The sequence below is a fragment of the Mobula birostris genome, chromosome 4 (assembly GCF_030028105.1).
Source record: "Mobula birostris isolate sMobBir1 chromosome 4, sMobBir1.hap1, whole genome shotgun sequence".
NCBI classification, from domain to species: domain Eukaryota; kingdom Metazoa; phylum Chordata; class Chondrichthyes; order Myliobatiformes; family Myliobatidae; genus Mobula; species Mobula birostris.
Genome location: NC_092373.1, coordinates 164,908,742 through 164,927,361, shown reverse-complemented (window position 1 = coordinate 164,927,361; position 18,620 = coordinate 164,908,742). Strand labels below are relative to the sequence as shown.

At 39.3% G+C, this 18,620-nt stretch overlaps 1 protein-coding gene across 1 annotated transcript in view; it reads right to left on the bottom strand.

The window, feature by feature from the left end:
* tbck (TBC1 domain containing kinase) overlaps window positions 1-18,620 on the bottom strand; it is a 338,866-nt gene that overhangs the window by 151,580 nt on the left and 168,666 nt on the right. Inside the window, exons 10-13 of the mRNA XM_072256396.1 lie at window positions 16,636-16,784; window positions 10,565-10,697; window positions 7,333-7,432; window positions 6,433-6,482 (exon numbers count right to left, since the gene is read on the bottom strand). Of these exons, the coding sequence (XP_072112497.1) occupies window positions 6,433-6,482; window positions 7,333-7,432; window positions 10,565-10,697; window positions 16,636-16,784 (432 nt within the window). The remainder of the gene's footprint in view (window positions 1-6,432; window positions 6,483-7,332; window positions 7,433-10,564; window positions 10,698-16,635; window positions 16,785-18,620) is intronic.

Here is an 18,620-nt window from a genome sequence, read left to right as displayed (position 1 = left end):
CATTCTTTCTTTTTTCTGTTTATTCCATGTGAATCCTGGTAGCCTAGAGGTATGCACTGGCTGCTCTCTAGTCAGAAAAAATCCCAAACTGGAACATCAAGTCTTATTAATGTCAGTAGGTTGAGTTATATGTAAATTAACAGGCACATTAAATTTTAGTTATTTTGGCCATCCATGCTATGCTTCTATACAGCCAATTAGGACAGCAAATTTGCGACTAGATTAAAGAATCTTGTTGAAAAACAAGTATTTTATTAACTCATACTTCTCATTCATTGTCACTGTCTGACAAAACACAATTACATGCAACTTTGTCATGTTATTAGTAAATTAATATAAATATAGTTTTCTTTCTTAAAAGCAGTTTCATGTCATATTGCTAAACACATTCTTTTTCTCTCTCTCCTTTTTCTCCCTCTGTCCCTCTCACTATGCCCCTTGCCCATCCTCTGGGCTTTTCCCCCCCCTCCCCCTTTTCTTTCTCCCTAGGCCTCCTGTCCCATGATCCTCTCATATCCCTTTGCCAATCACCTGTCCAGCTCTTGGCTCCATCCCTCCCTCTCCTGTCTTCTCCTATCATTTTGGATCTCCCCCCTCCCTCTCCCACTTTCAAATCTCTTACTAGCTCTTCTTTCAGTTAGTCCTGACGAAGGGTCTCAGCCCAAAACGTCGACTGTACCTCTTCCTAGAGATGCTGCCTGGCCTGCTGCGTTCACCAGCAACTTTTATGTGTGTTGCTTAAAATTCCAGCATCTGCAGATTTCCTCATGTTTGCGGATTTAAAATATACTACTGTATTGCAAGTTTTTCAATGTTTGATGGAATTATCATAGTTAAAAAAAAAACTAACACTAATACAAATTAACCTGGTACTATTGTACCTTCAGTTTGCCACAAAAATAACTAAATGATACCCACAATCCTTGTCATGAAATTCTCCTGCTGTAGTGGAGAGGATAATATTGCAGCAAGGAAACAGGTCCTTTGTTCTGAATAACCCATACCGATCATGGTGCCCAGCTAAGTTGGTCCTGTTTGCCCAGATTTGGCCCATACTGCTTTAAACCCCTCCTATCCCTGTACTTATTCAAGTATCTTTTAAGTGCTATTAGCTTATCTGCATTAATCAGTTTTTCTTGAAGTTTTTTGGATATAGGTACCACTCTCTGCAGGAAGATTTTGCCCCTCAGGTACCTTTTAAATCTTTCATCTTAAACCTATGTTCTTTAGTTTTTAATTCCCCTTCCCTGGGAAAAAGACTCACTCTATCTATACCCCTCATGTTTTTTACACCTCCGTTAAGTCACCCACAACTCTTACAGTATGTTCCAAGGAATCAAGTCCTAGCCTGCACAACCTCTCCCTGGAGTGCAGGCCCTCAAATCCTGGCAGCACTATCATACCAAGCTTTTATCAAATCACACCTGCTCAATTGTTTCAATTTTTAAATGTAACTAATCTTCTACACATAATTTAAGATACAGTAGTCCATTAAAAATCAACAAACAGAGGAACATGGTCATCCCTTTGTATGGAGATTATTACACGATGTGCAAAGTTGTCCAACTCACTGATATTTAAACAATTAGGAGTTACTAAAGAGAACTTTTATGAAACATAACTGTATTCCAACTGAATTGAGAGAGGTTTGACTGCATACAGCACCATGAGTTTGATCAAACTACTGCTTATAAGTGTATTTTAGCTTTTTGAGACTCATAATACAGGTCATAAACCATTTGCTTTCCATATAAGATGTGCAATGGAGAACAATGAACGAGTTTTTATCCGCACACCCCTTGGGTACCAGGGATTGTCTGTCAAAATAAAAAACATTTTTCGGGGAATTGCCTGAAAAGGCAATGACATTAGTGTATGTGTGGGCAGTTCAAGTGACCTGTTAAGGGTGTTGATGAAGCCAGCATAGCCTGTGATGTACCAGAAGAAAAGGCTACCAAACTTAGTCAGGAATTCAGTTAAGTTGATGGGTTACGGCAGTTATTGATGGGTAAAAGGCTGATGAATGGCAGGACAGACAGTCCAAATCCATCAGAATGGATGAATCTGTATGTACTGAAATCTCTTGAATGTTTGCAGTTTCTGGCCAATACTTGACTGTGAAAGAAGATAAAATACTGTACTGAAGAGGGAAACTTTACGTGCTTCAGTAACAGAAAGGATCCTGCAGAGTATGGAAATTTTCAACATACGCAAAATGCTGGAGGGACTCAGCAACAGACAGCATCTATGAAAGGAAATAAACAGTCAATAGCTCAGGCTGAGGAGTGTCTTGTCCCAAAACATTGATTTTTCATTCCTCTCCATATATGTTGCATGACTTGCTGAGTTCCTGTAACATTTTGTGTGTTATGCTCTATAGTCATTTGTTTATTTTCCATGTGTCTAAAGAAAGTATTAAAAAATTGCATACACAGTTGCAGGTCCAGATGTTAATAATGAATCTAATAAAATCTGTTAACAGTTTTAGAAATGGATGATCGTTAATCACAGGGCGTACAGCCCGATCATTGCAAAGTGTAATATTTTTGTCAATTGAAGTGCACGTTAACTACTGAATCTCCATTGAAAACCAGCTTATCTCTGTAAATTCATCGTACAGTGTGCCAAGTCATTTCTTTGGTCACCCATCTCCAAACATGTTCTGAAACATTAAAAGCATTGCATTTCAAAAGCTGTGGAATACCAATGATTAGTTCACAATTATTAAAGATTCTGCATTTTAAAAATTTAATTGTCAGAATCAGATTCATGTTTATTATCATTGACATATGTCATTAAATTTGTTGATTTGTTAATTATCATAGAATGCCATCTCATTTTACAATCATCTCTATCTGTTCCTGGTTGCCATTGGCATTTCCAATTAAAATTTATTTGATGTATAGTACATAACATTTGCAATGGTAAATTATATGAAAACCTATAAACAGATTTTTATACCCGATTCAGCTTTCCCTGTCTTTCTTGGAATCATAGCAGATCCAAAGAAATTCACATTCCTCTGACCTTAACTCTGAAACAAGCATTCTGACAGCAAAAAAATAAGCTTTATACAAATCTTAAACTAAAAATAGACAGAAAATGAAATTGTGAAAGGTACAATCTCAGAACATCAAGGTGGATGGGAAATATTATAATTTGTTGGCATGGCTAAAATTTAGAGTTAAAGCTACAATCTTTATAAAGTTCAATGACAAAGTTTCCCCAAACAAATTGTCCATTTAAAAGGAATGAGGTGTTGGAACGTCTCTAATCAAATTATGAATATTGACTGTATCTTCTGACAGATGTGAATTGTTAGACTAGGATCTCATGAACATGCCTGTACAGAGATTTTCCTGAAACAGGGGGAAAGAAAAATCACTTTCATTATTCAAATGCTACTGACAGATTGTCTGCAAATCATGTTGGAGATACCCCAACATTTTGTTAGCAGTTTTCCCAGACAGAATAAGCATTTCAGGTCATTGACACCTTATCAGAACTGGAAAAGTGAAAAATCAAGCATTGAAGGTTGAACGCATGAAACTCCTATCACAATATATGCAGCTTATTGCTGTCAGTGTTCATTTCAATATGATTGTCAGATTTTAAGTTCAGAGGAATGTGAATTTTCTCAAACAAGCCATGTTTCCAAGAGTTATCCCGAGAAGTTGAAAATAGATTTGGATACAAAGTTGTGGAGTGCAGAGTTAGGAGAAGAGAAAGAGGGCATGTCTTTTGGGATGGAGATTTCTCTGAAACAAATCACTCACATCCTAAAACGGTATCTAATTGTTTGAATACAGAAAATGCTGGAAATATTCAGCAGGTCAGGCAGCATCTATGTAGAGAATATCAAAATATATGTTTCAGAATACATGACCCTGCATTGCACTTAGAAGAGTGAGAGAAAATAAATCAAGTGGAAGTTAGGTATCATCCTTGCAGATTAAACAAATACGCTCAGCTACTTCAAGCATGCTTTCTTCCCTGCTTATCCAGTTCTGATGAAAGGTCATTGTTCTGAAATATTAACTCTGTTCCTCTCTGCATAGATGCTATTTGATCTGTTGAGTATCTCTGGCATTTTGATCCAGATTTTCGGTATCTACCGTATTTTTGCTTTAATCCCCTTTCACTCACCCTGCAGCATCTACTTGAAATGCTGCCTTTCTAGCATTCTCTGTCTTACTTCAGATTTTAATCTGTAGCAGTTTGCTTTTTTGTTTGAAATATTAAATATTAAACAAGTGAATAAATTAATGTTCAGAGTTAAACATCTTTGTCTTGATGGTAGCAAGAACCCTAAAAACCAATCCTGCACTTTTTTTCTTTACAGCTTCTGACAGATCGGTAGTGAAACGTGTGTTTTGATAATTGAATATATGCTACATGCAACATGACCATATATCTCGCAGAATCTAAAACATGCCGTATGAAATTGTAAGGACTAGGGTAATAGCTTTGTTTCTTTATTAAATAGCTTATAATGGTTGGAGCCAATGACGTGCATATTTTTCTCATGAAATGAATATATACTGCAATGCCATACAGGATATGAGGCTGGTCTGGCAGATAAGGTGAAACAGAACCCCAAAGACTTCTACAGCTATATTAGGAGCAAAAAAATAGCAAGGGACAAAATTAGTGTTATTGATGATCTTCTATGCAGGAGCCGAAAGAGATGGGGGATATTTTAAAAGAATTTATTGCATCTGTATTTACTCCGGAGACAGACACAGATTCTATAGGAATAAGAAAAAAGTGGTGAGATCATGGATCATATCCAGATTACAGATCATGGATCATATCCAGATTACAGAGGAGTAGGTGCTTGCTATCTTGAGGAAAATTAGGGTGGATAAATTCCCAGAGCCTGATGAGGTGCCCCTTCGGACCTTGTGGAAGTCTAGTGCAGAAACTGCAGAGGCTCTAGCAGAGATATTTAAAATATTCTTAGCCACGCGTGAGGTGCCAGAGGACTGGAGGATAACTAATGTGGTTCCGCTGTTGAAGAAAGGCAGTGAGAATAAGCTGAAAAATCTAGGCCAGTGAACCTGACATCAGTCGTAGGAAAACTATCAGAAGGTATTATCAGGGATAGGGTACCAAAATTGGGGCATAGTGACAGTGAGAAAGGTTATCAAAGCTTGCAAAGTGATCTGGACCAGCTGAAAAATGGCAGATGGAATTTTAATGCAGTCAAGTGTGAGGCGAAGGACAAAAAGGGTAAGACTTACACAGTGAAAGGTAGGGCACTGAGATGTGTGGTAGAACAAAGGGACATAGGAATAAAGATCCAAAATTCCTTGAAAGTGGCATCACAGGTAGATGGGATCTTAAAGTGAGCTTTTGCCACAATGGCCTTCATAAATCATAGGTTGAGTACATTAGGTTAGGACTTTATTCCCTGGAGTGAAGGAGAATGGAGGGAGATCTTAATGTGGTACACAAAATTATGTGGAGTATAGATAGGGTAAATGTATGCAGGTTTCTTCCCCCACAAGGTTGGAAAGAATAGAACTAGAGATCATAGATTTAGGGTGAAAGGTGAAATATGTAAGGGGAATCTGAGGGGAAACAATCTGAGGATGTAATGCTGAAGCTTTATGAGGCATTGGCCAGACCACACTTAGACTATTGTGTGCAGTTTTGGGCCCATTATCCAAGAAAAGATGTGCTGGTGTTGGAGAGGGACCAGAGGAGGTTCATGAGAATGATTCCAGGAATGAAAGGGTTAATGTACGAGTAGTATTTGATGGCCTTGGGCCTGTACTCACAGGAATTTAGTCAGAGGGTAGTGAATCTGTGGAGGTCAAGTTATTGGGTATGATTAAAGCAAAAGTTAATAGATTCTTGATTAATCAGGGCGCCAAAGGTTACAGAGAGAAGGCAGGAGAATGGGGTTGAGAGGGACAATAAATCTGAGATGATGGAATGGCGGAGTAGACTCAATGCGTCAGTCTTTTGGTCTTATATGCAGATTCAATTCTAACGTTTAAGAGAAGTTTATATTGGTACATGGATGAGAAAGGTATGGAAAGGCTATGGTCTGGGTGCAGGTAGATGGTACACACCAGATGGGCCAAAGGGCCTGTTTCTGTGTTGTAATACACTATGACTCTACAGAATTGACGTAAAATAATGAACATTGAGTTTTAAATATAAAATTAGATGAGTTAAAGCAACTCAAAAACTCATTTAAAAATTTGTCACTTCTTCAAATCCAGCTCCTCCATCTTCTGAAATCTTCAGATCATAGCAGATCTCTGGTCCATACTGCAGTCCTGTAAACTTCAACTGTCCTGGCACCTTCCTATTATAGCAGTGAGATGCACATTTCCACAGATGACTAAGGTTTAGTTCTGTGTTTTTGAAATCACTTGAAATGCTGACTTGTTTTAGAATCAATTAATCAACAGGACTCACTCATCTTCCAGCAATGGATAAAATGCTTCCCCAGCAACATCTTTCAATCTCTAGAAAATAAGAAATTAAAAACTCAGCTTACATATTAAAATGAAAAGCCAGTATCATATGCAAATAAGTAAATGGTAAATCAGAAAAGGTTTACATATAGGCTTCTACCATGAACCTAAGAGGATATTTAGTCAGAACAGTGGATAACCTGAAGATTAAGAACATGAATGAGAGACGAAATGGGAAGTGCACTAATTCTCATTTATTAATCTCACTTTATTCAGGGAGGCAATAACAAAATTAATTTGACAGTAACTATTAAACTTAGAAATGTATGAGCTGAATGCTACAATCAATAAAACTCTTGTTATAGCACAGCTTGTGTTCCAATTACAGATTTTAGAAAGAAATAGTCAACGCAAAGCAGAAAAGTGTCTGTGTGTGTGGTATGGGAAAGCAGTGCGAAATTGAAGGCAAAATGAAAGATCAGTAATGAAAGGTGGGCAAACAAGGGCATAGAAAAGCATAGCAAAAACGTCAGAGGACTCAGATCACTGACAGAGGATAAATAAAGTTAATAATTTGAAAATTGGAATAAAAGACCATTAATAAGCACCTAACGTTAACATACTAGACAGAAAGGGAGAGTTTGTATGAGGTACTTTATGTTGTGATTCAAGGATAGGGTTCTGAGCTCTGAATAAAATAGCTTCTAGTTCATGCTGCAGAGTTTATTGTGATCTCATTTAAGCAGCAATATTTTTCTCCACTGAACGTTTCTACAAAACTTTGAAAATCACCAGTAAACCAAGTTTTTACTTAATTAGTACATTGTTCACCTTTAGTCCAGTATTAGTCACTGATACATGAGAGTTTAATTATTAAAGAGTGATTATTTTTATCACTTACATTTTTAAGTTGACATAATGACAACATCAATGTAGTGTCATCAAGCAGGAAACTTCTGTCTCTTACTTGTCCAAAGCTTTCTCCATCTTCTAAGATGAAACTTAAACACAAGGAAAATTTGAGTTACTATTAGATACTCCATAATCAGTAACTGAGTGTACTGCAGAGAAATCTATGCATTGACTGGTAGAAATGGATTCACAGACTTTGTTACAGTTGGTCCTAAAACTATAATGCAACACCCAAAGTTATGCACAGAAAAAAAACCCAAAATTCTTGAAGGACATTTTAGTTCATTATGTAACAAATGCTTTGGCTAGGCAATTTATTAGTTTATGAGCAGCATAATGAAACACCAATTAGTTCACTAGGGACCCAGGTGTGATCCTGACCTTTTGTGGTATTTACCTATTCTCCCTTTTACAGCATGGGTTTCTTCCTTTTATCTGGCTTCCTCCCATATCACAAAGACAAGGAAAGTTAAATGGCTGATGTAAGTTGCCTCTTAATGAATCTAAAGGCAAAAGAACCAAAAGAGGAAGCTTCTACTGCAAAATTCTGTATTGGCATCCACCATCTGCCCTGACAGCACATTCCAGGCACCTGCTGCTCTCTGCAAGACAAAAACCTACTTTAAACTGTCCTCCTCTCATCTTAAGGCTATGCCTTCTAGTCTTTAACATTCCCACTGCGGAAAATAGACTGACTATCCACCCCATGAACTTTATAGATTTAAATTATTCTATCAGGTCAGAAAAAGAACAATCCAAAGTTGTCCAGCCTCTGTTTATAGTTGTTACATTCCAATGCAGACAGTATCTTGATTTAACACTTCTCCAAAGCCTCCACACCCTTCCTATAATGTGGTGACCAGAACTGCATTAAACATTCCTAAGTGTGGCCAAATCAAAGTTTTGTATTGCTGCAATGTGGTTTTCCAACTTTGATACTTAAAGCCCAAACCAAAGGAGGCAAGCATGCTACATGTCTTCTTCACCACTATATCCACTTGGCTTGCCAATTTCAGGGAGCTACAAACTTGCACCTTAGGATCCCTCTTGCATATCAATACTCTGAAGGTCCTGTACACCTTACAACTGATCTCCCCAAATGTATCACTTAACACCTGTTCAGATTAAGCTCCATTTGTTATTTCTCTGTTCAAATGTCATGATCCTGCTGTTTCCTCTAACAACCTTCCTCATAATCCACAACTTCATCTATTTTTGAGTTGGCTGCAAACGTACGAAGCAAACCATTTACTTTTCATCCCAATCATTAATACATATTACTAACAATAGAGATCCCAACATTGATCCTTGTGGAATACCACTGCTCACAGACTTCCAGTGAGAAAAATCATGCTTCCACTATAATCATTTGAAAAACTATTGAAACTTAATTGAAAATTTAAATTAAGAAATCTATAATCACTTAAAACACTTCAAAATGTTTTTAATTAATTGAAAACATTACTGCAGAGAAATAATTTTTTTAGAAGTACATACTCCTATTCTTATATCATTGCGGACATAAAATTCCTAGTCAATGAATAAGCTTACAGATTCTTGACTGAATATAACCTGACACAGGATCCCTGGACAGCGTTAGTGCTGCAGAATTTAAGCAAATTTGTGTTCTGCAGCTGAGCTCCATATGGGTTTAGCAATGAAGTACATCAACAGATTCAAGAAGCCCTTAACTTGGTTCTAATTATGGACTAAATCCCAGCAGTCTGTCCCAAGTTCGCCAGCAATTTCCTGCACGATTCTGCCTAGTACTTTACTCTGTGAACATGAGAACACTCCATCCACATTCCTGCAGTGTTTTCACAGGCACACAAGCACGTTTCACCTCTGAAGTATGATGATGCCAAATATGACTAATTTATTACAGTTCATGTTTTCACATTTCCGTTATAAATTCCTGCTTTAATATTTTTAATTGAATCTGTCTTGTTAAATAATTATCATAGCTGGCTACAGCTAAGATATTGGAATCAGAATTCAATATATACAAGTGTCATCTAATAGCTTTAGCAGGCTATGATAAAGATATTAAAGGTACTAAGTGACAGTGAACAAAAATGGTAAATACACTCAGTGGCCCCTTCATTAGGTAGATCTGTTTATTAATATAAATATCTAATCAGCCAAACATGAGGCAGCATCTCAATGAATAATAACATGCTTGCATGGTCAAGGGGTTCAGCTGTTGTTCAGACCAAATATCAGAATGAGGAAGAAATGTGATCTAAGTGACTTTGACCGTGGAATGATTGTTGGTGCCAGATGGTTGGTGGTGGGGGTTGAGTATCTCAGAAACTGCTGATCTCCTTAGATTTGCATGTACAATGGCGCGAGAAACAAAAAGCATCCCATGAACGGCAGTTCTCTAGGCAAGCACACCTTGCTAGGGAGAGAGGTCAGAGGAGAATGGCCAGACTATTTCAAGCTGAAAGGAAGGTGACAACAACTCAAATAACCACACGTCACAACAGTGGTGTGCAGAAGAGCATCTCTGAACGCACAACATGTTTAATGTTGAAGTGGATGGTCTACAGCAGAAGACCATGATCATGCACTTAGTATCCACTTCAGGGTACCTAATAAAGTGGCCATTAAGTGTATGCTTGCGATGACTGTGTGGTTGAAGGAATGCCTCTGTTACCAGAAGCATGTTAAATACAACAAGACAAGCTTACACATATTATTTCCATTAAAAATGCATCAGGGACATTTGCAATAAAAAAAATGATGTAAAGATTTTCAAGATACACATTGAACTGTATCAACAAGATACTTGCCAAATCTTAGCAATGTTTTATCAAACTGTGCTCCATTTGTTCTTACAATCACTCAATAGGCATGAAAGAGATATCTGCTTTTTCTTTACCTTGGCTTAGTTTTGTTTGAAAAATTTCTAAACTATCTGATTAAAGATTTAGTCAGTGATCATCAGTTCAACCTCAAATTGCACTCAAGAGCTGGGTTAATGAGCTGTCATCAACCAGAGTCATTAACTTTGAATGCAGTTTTCCACAGGTACATACTGATCCCCTGAATGGTTTTAGTAATTTTTGAATTACTTTAAAGTTGGATGTTACATTTATATAACCTTGCCAACTCAAATCTGTAATTGACAGATCAGTTTCTACTTTAATACAAAGTAGACGCCACTAACAAACACAACACTGGTGGAACTTAGTGACAAGAGCAATTTGTTGACTTACTTTGACAATGTGCAAACTGGTGGCTTAGAACGAATGATTCCTTTGCTTGCGAGTTCCTTTTCCAAGTCACCTCCAGCCAAACACCACAGATAATAGACTTCATTAATAGTTCTTTCCGATAGATATTCTTCTTCTTCATAAATAAAAACCAATAATCACTGTTAACAATTTTCTCATTTGACTTCATTTCAATTGTTACACACCCAAAATTGTTGTTGAGCGAAACAACTTCAATTTGAAATTTTGATTTCAAGGGCAATAACAATAATTACCATAACAGTGAGAAATCATGTATTTTAGAAGGATGCAAGGGCAGTGTAACTTTTCATTTTACCTATCCTATGTTACAATGGTTAAATTGGGCCTAGGTTCTATTTTTATTTTCTTTACCAGAATATTATCTACTTGATTCTTTAATCATAGAAAATAGAACATAGAATAGTACAGCACAGTACAGGCCCTTCGGCCCACAATGTTGTTCCGACCCTCAAACCCTGTCTCCCATGTAAATCCCCACCTTAAATTCCTCCATATACCTGTCTAGTAGTCTCTTAAACTTCACTAGTGTATTTGCCTCCACCACTGACTCAGGCAGTGCATTCCACGCACCAACCACTCTGAGTAAAGAACCTTCCTCTAATATCCCCCTTGAACTTCCCACCCCTTACCTTAAAGCCATGTCCCCTTGTATTGGATAGTGGTGCCCTGGGGAAGAGGCGCTGGCTATCCACTTTATCTATTCCTCTTAATATTTTGTATACTTCTATCAGGTCTCCTCTCATCCTCCTTCTCTCCAAAGAGTAAAGACCTAGCTCCCTTAATCTCTGATCATAATCCATACTCTCTAAACCAGGCAGCATCCTGGTAAATCTCCTCTGTACCCTTTCCAATGCTTCCACATCCTTCCTATAGTGAGGCAACCAGAACTGGACACAGTACTCCAAGTGTGGCCTAGCCGGAGTTTTATAGAGCTGCATCATTACATCGCGACTCTTAAACTCTATCCCTCGACTTATGAAAGCTAACACCCATAAGCTTTCTTAACTACCCTATCTACCTGTGAGGCAACTTTCAGGGATCTGTGGACATGTACACCCAGAACCTTCTGCTCCTCCACACTACCAAGTATCCTGCCATTTACTTTGTACTCTGCCTTGGAGTTTGTCCTTCCAAAGTGTAACACCTCACACTTCTCCGGGTCGAACTCCATCTGCCACTTCTCAGTCCACTTCTGCATCCTATAAATGTCTCGCTGCAATCTTCAACAATCCTCTACACTATCTACAACACCACCAACCTTTGTGTCGTCTGCAAACTTGCCAACCCACCCTTCTACCCCCACATCCAGGTCGTTAATAAAAATCAAGAAAAGTAGAGGTCCCAGAACAGATCCTTGTGGGACACCACTAGTCACAACCCTCCAATCCGAATGTACTCCCTCCACCACGACACCCTGCCTTCTGCAGGCAAGCCAATTCTGAATCCACCTGGCCAAACTTCCCTGGATCCCATGCCTTCTGACTTTCTGAATAAGCCTACCGTGTGGAACCTTGTCAAATGCCTTACTAAAATCCACTGCACTATCCTCATCTATATGCCTGGTCACCTCCTCAAAGAACTCTATCAGCCTTGTTAGACACGATCTGCCCTTCACAAAGCCATGCTGACTGTCCCTGATCAGACCATGATTCTCTAAATGCCCAGAGATCCTATCTCTAAGAATCTTTTCCAACAGCTTTCCCACCACAGACATAAGGCTCACTGGTCTATAATTACCCAGACTATCCCTACTACCTTTTTTGAACAAGGGGACAACATTCGCCTCCCTCCAATCCTCCGGTACCATTCCCGTGGACAACAAGGACATGAAGATCCTAGCCAGAGGCTCAGCAATCTCTTCCCTCGCCTCGTGGAGCAGCCTGGGGAATATTCCGTCAGGCCCCGGGGACTTAACCTTCCTAGTGTATTTTAACAACTCCAACACCTCCTCTCCCTCAATATCAACATGCTCCAGAACATTAACCTCATTCATATTGTCCTCACTGTCATCAAGTTCCCTCTCATTGGTGACTACCGATGAGAAATATTCATTGAGGACCTCGCTCACTTCCACAGACTCCAGGCACATCTTCCCACCTTTATCTCTAATTGGTCCTACCTTCACTCCTGTCATCCCTTTGTTCTTCACATAATTGAAGAATGCCTTGGGGTTTTCCTTTACCCTACTTGCCAAGGCCTTCTCATGCCGCCTTCTTGCTCTTCTCAGCCCCTTCTTAAGCTCCTTTCTTGCCACCCTATATTCCTCAATAGACCCATCTGATCCCTGCTTCCTAAACCTCATGTATGCTGCCTTCTTCCACCTGACTAGATTTTCCACCTCACTTGCCACCCATGGCTCCTTCACCCTATTCTTTATTTTCCTCACCGGGACAAATTTATTCCTAACATCCTGCAAGAGATCCCTAAACGTCGACCACATGTCCATAGTACATTTCCCAGCAAAAACATCATCCCAATTCACACCCGCAAGTTCTAGCCTTATAGCCTCATAATTTGCCCTTCCCCAATTAAAAATTTTCCTGTCCTCTCTGATTCTATCCTTTTCCATGATAATGCTAAAGGCCAGGGAGCGGTGGTCACTGTCCCCCAGATGCTCACCCACTGAGAGATCTGTGACCTGACCCGGTTCGTTATGTAATACTAGATCTAGTTTGGCATTCCCCCCTCATCTGAAATTAGATCACCAATTAGGCAGAAAATATATTCGCTTGCGAGGGAGTCCGGAACAATGGGGAATAACAGGTATGTCAGGGAAAAATCTCCTTCACAGCAAGCCTCACATTCTGTGGATCTTGAAACAGAGATGGATGTCTGGAACGCACATCAAAGTTGCTGGTGAACACAGCAGGCCAGGCAGCATCTCTAGGAAGAGGTACAGTCGACGTTTCAGGCCGAGACCCTTCGTCAGGACTAACTGAAGGAAGAGCTAGTAAGAGATTTGAAAGTGGGAGGGAGAGGGGGAGATCCAAAATGATAGGAGGGGGAGGGATGGAGCCAAGAGCTGAACAGGTGATTGGCAAAGGGGATATGAGAGGATCATGGGACAGGAGGTCTGGGGAGAAAGACAAGGTGGGGGTGAAACCAGAGGATGGGCAAGGGGTATAGTCAGAATATGACTATATAGTCAGAATATGAAAGAAAGAATGTGTGTATAAAAATAAATAACGGATGGGGTACGAGGGGGAGGTGGGGCATTAGTGGAAGTTAGAGAAGTCAATGTTCATGCCATCAGGTTGGAGGCTACCCAGACGGAATATAAGGTGTTGTTCCTCCAACCTGAGTGTGGCTTCATCTTCTCCTCCTGTCCCATGATCCTCTCATATCCCCTTTGCCAGTCACCTGTCCAGCTCTTGGCTCCATCCCTCCCCCTCCTGTCTTCTCCTATCATTTTGGATCTCCCCCTCCCCCTACCACTTTCAAATCTCTTACTAACTCTTCCTTCAGTTAGTCCTGATGAAGGGTCTCGGCCTGAAACGTCGACTGTACCTCTTCCTAGAGATGCTGCCTGGCCTGCTGCGTTCACCAGCAACTTTGATGTGTGTTGCTTGAATTTCCAGCATCTGCAGTATTCCTGTTGTTTATGGATATCTGGAGTTAAGATACAAAAAAAATTATCCAACTGAGTGCTAGAATGGGTTTGAGGGACTAAATGCTCCTGCAGTGGCTCCATGACGCACTTAAATCCATAGGAAGTATGAATAAGTGTAGGTAATTTGGCTTCTTAAACTACTCCAGTATCCAGTAAGATTATGGCTGATCCAACATTCCTAAAGTCTATTTTTCTGACCTTTCCTATAAAGCTTAATACTTTACTAATTAGAAATTCATTTATCTCAGCCTTAAATAATCCAAGGATCCTGCCTCCACAGCTTACTCTGAGAATAAGTTCCAAAGACTCACAATCTCCTGGGAGAAAAACTTCTTCCACATCTCATTCTTAATGGGCACCATCTTATTTTGGTTTCTGGAATCTTCTTGAAGATGTATATTCTCTCTTACCCTAAATAATCTTGTATGTTTCAATAAGATTGCTTCTCATTATTTTAAACTCCAGTGAGTAGATCCCAATTTGTCCAGCCTTTCCTCAGAGGACAATTCTCTCTGTATCAGTGATCACATCACCAAACCTTCATTTCCAATGGATAGGTGTAACAAAATTGTTCAGATTACTCTAGAGATAGTCTCATCAGCACTTCGTATAGCTACAGGAAGATTTCCCATTTTAATTAGGCAATGCCCTTGAAATGAAGGCTAGCATTCTAACAGCCTTCCCTTTTACCTAATGCACTTCTGCGGTAGCTTCTTGTGTTTCGTGCTAAACCTATTTACGCTGGAGCATGCCGTTCTCTTTGAAAAGGTTATGTAAAATTATGTCATCAAACATTCTGAAAGGAAATGTACTAAGCTTCACTCTTCCACCGGCACAGAGGTTACTAATTAAAGGACACAGAGTTGAGGTACTTGACCAAAGAACTAGAGGGCAATGATGCAAGTTTTTTCTTTAATGAAGTTATGATGATTTGGAATGGTCTGCCTTTAAGGGTGTTGGAGATGCATTCAAATAGCAATTAGATAAATACTCCAACGGCAGCAAAATACAGGCTTGAGGGATATAGTTTGGGTGGGCATTGGAATTAGATGTATGTCTCTTTTAAACAACTGTTGCAAATATGATGGGCCATATGATTTGCAATATTCCATGATTTACTTTGTTTATTGGTTACTTTCTGTAGTCAACAACAGCATGTTTGGCTCATTGTTGCACAAACGCTAAATATAAAATATAGCTGGTGATTTACTTACTTTAGCACCAGGCACCCTATATCTCAGCTTAATGACAAAAGGTCACAGCCTGAATTTGTAACATGCTCTCCACTGATGTTGCTCAATTTACTGAATCGTTCTAGCATACTCTGACTTTATTTTAATATCCCTGTACTGACAATAAACATATCAATCACGTGGTAACTTTGAACAAATCTACTATTTGAGAAATGGTATTAAAACTAGATTGAAGCTGTGAAGAAGTGTGTAGTGCTACAAACTGTCTTCAGTTATACATCCTCAGCACTGAGTTTGAGAATCACATTCCATCTAATCTCAGACAGGAGATTAGCGAGCCCATGACTAGAAAAGGATGATGTAATCGGAAAAGTGCTCAAGAAAGATTAGCTTAGCTACTTCTGCCAAATTGATGGACAGAAATACAGATACAAAACTAAAGGGAGAAATCACCTCTTGCAATGGATTATAATATAATTTATGCTTAATTCAGAAACCATACCCTTGAAGGGAGGTCTGATCGTCTTGGCTCCAGTATCCAAAAAGACATGAGGATGTATAAAATTCTAAAGGGATTGGACAGGCTAGATGCAGGAAGATTGTTCCCAATGTTGGGGAAGTCCAGAACGAGGGGTCACAGTTTGAGGATAAAGGGGAAGCCTTTTAGGACCGAGATGAGGAAAAACTTCTTCACACAGAGAGTGATGAATCTGTGGAATTCTCTGCCACAGGAAACAGTTGAGGCCAGTTCATTGGCTATATTTAAAAGGGAGTTAGATATGGCCCTTGTGGGGCTAAAGGGATCAGGGGGTATGCAGAGAAGGCAGGTATAGGGTTCTGAGTTGGATGATCAGCCATGATCGTACTGAATGGCAGTGCAGGCTCGAAGGGCCGAATGGCCTACTCCTGCACCTATTTTCTATGTTTCTATTTCTATGTCACTAGCACTTAACTAGACAATTCAATAGCATAAAAAGTCACAACGTATAATTTAGTATGTCATAGAATTTTGTGTTTCTTTAACGATACCCATTGCTTAATGAGCCAGTTATAGAATCCTGAATTGATGGTTCAGGTAGAAGCTTGATAACAAGTAAAAAGATCTTCAAAAGGTTTACAAATTCTGAGAGATAACTGTTACAGATCATGTTTGTTACATCTTAGAACATATTGTCCAAGTTAGCTAATATCACAGTCTGGCATAAAAATAATTTCCAAAGATTCCTCACCTTTACAGAAAGCTTCCAAGTTATCAGGAATGATCAGATCAGCACAACGTAGAGAAGAGGAAAAGAGGCCATCAGGTTTGCGGAAGGGTGTGTACAAGGCAGAAACTTCACTGAATAAACTATCTTTCAACAGTTCAACTGGAGTATGCCTGCCAGGCAAACAGATTCAAAACACATCAGCATTAATCCAACAGGAACTCAACATTTATGTGATCATTAGCTAAAGGAAGTATGTTTTGAGGAGCAATTTGCATAAATGGACATCCAATACAAATGTAATAATAAGCTATGCTACAGAACAACTTTAACAATTGTTTTGACTGCTCTTACTTCAACGGTGAATGTGTTTCACTAACTAGGAGTTCATTTTTCACCTTGAAGGGACACCCTGATTAGCCTGGTTATTGCTAAGGGAACGGAGGAGATAATTTTAATGATAAAATAAATCTAATGGACCTATTATTCCAAACTTAATTTATGACTGATGGGAGATATTGGGCATATCCTCCTGGACTGGAGACTTGCTGCCTGCTCAGAATTTATATATCTAAATATGGATAGCTGAGTATGCTGTTCACCTGAGAGGCATCTGGTGAGGCAGAGTTGATTCTGAGTTACGACTAAGGTGCAGAAAGGCTAGAGTTTGTCAGACACATTTAGAAACTATTCATATACATTTACATAACAAAAGTTCGAAAGTAAAAGTATTAAAATCTACTAGGTTCTTTGGAGCACTTAACAACCAAAATACAAACACCAGGATACTGTTTTTTGATTACAGCTTGGTGTTCAACACTATTTTTCCGCCAATACTAACAATCAAGCATTAAACTAGGGCCTCTGTACCTTCCTCTGCAACTGGATCCCTGATTTCCTTATTGGGAAATCCCAGTCAACGCAGATAGGTAATAACATCTCCTCACTGATTATCAACACAAGTACAGCTCAAGGATGCATGCTTAGCTGAAGGGGAAGTCAGGGAACACACACCAGCATTCGCTGATGGATCAGTGGTGGAAAGGCTGATAAACTTCAAGTCCATGGGCATCAACAAATCAGAGGATCTATCTTGGACATCAATGTGGTCACGAAGAAGGCACAGCAATGGCCCCACTTCATTATGAGCTTGAGAAGATTTGGTATATCACCAAAGACCGTATTTCTATAAATGTATAATGGAGAGCATTCTGACTGGTTCCATCACAGCCTGATATGGAGCCTTGAAAGTCAAAGTTCAAAGCTCAAAGTGAATTTATTATCAAAGTACATATATGTCACCATGTGCACCACTGAGATTCATTTCCTTGTGTGTATAATCAATAAGTCTATAGAATAATAATCATAGCAGAATCAATGAAAGACTACCCAACTAGGACGTGCAACCAGAATGTAGAGGACTGCAAACTGTAAATACAAACAGAAGAAATAATAATAATAAATAAATAAGCAATAAATATTGGGAAAATAAAATGAACGGTGCTTGAAATTGAGTCCATCAGTTGTGGGAACATCTCAATGCTGGGGCAAGTGAACTTGAGTCAAGTTGTCCCCTTTGATGCAAGAGCCTGATGGCTGAGGGATAGTAACTCTTCCTCAACCTGGTGGTGTGAATCTGAGGCTCTTGTACCTCTTTCCTAACGGCAGCAGTAAGAAGAGAGCATGCCCTGGTTGGTAGGGATCCCTGATGACGGATGCTGATTTCCTGCAACAGTGTTTTATGTAGATGTGTTCAGTGGTTGGGAGGGTTTTATCTGTGATAGACTGGACAGTAATCACTACATTTTGTAGAATTTTCCATTCAAGGGCATTGGTGTTTCCATACCAGGCTGCGATGCAGCCAGTCAATATACTCTCCACTACATATCTACAGAAGGTTGCCAAAGTTTTAGATGTCATGCCAAATCTCTGGAAACTCCTAAGAAAGTAGAGGCACTGTCATGCTTTATTTGTAATTGTACTTAAGTGCTGGGCCCTGGACAGATCCT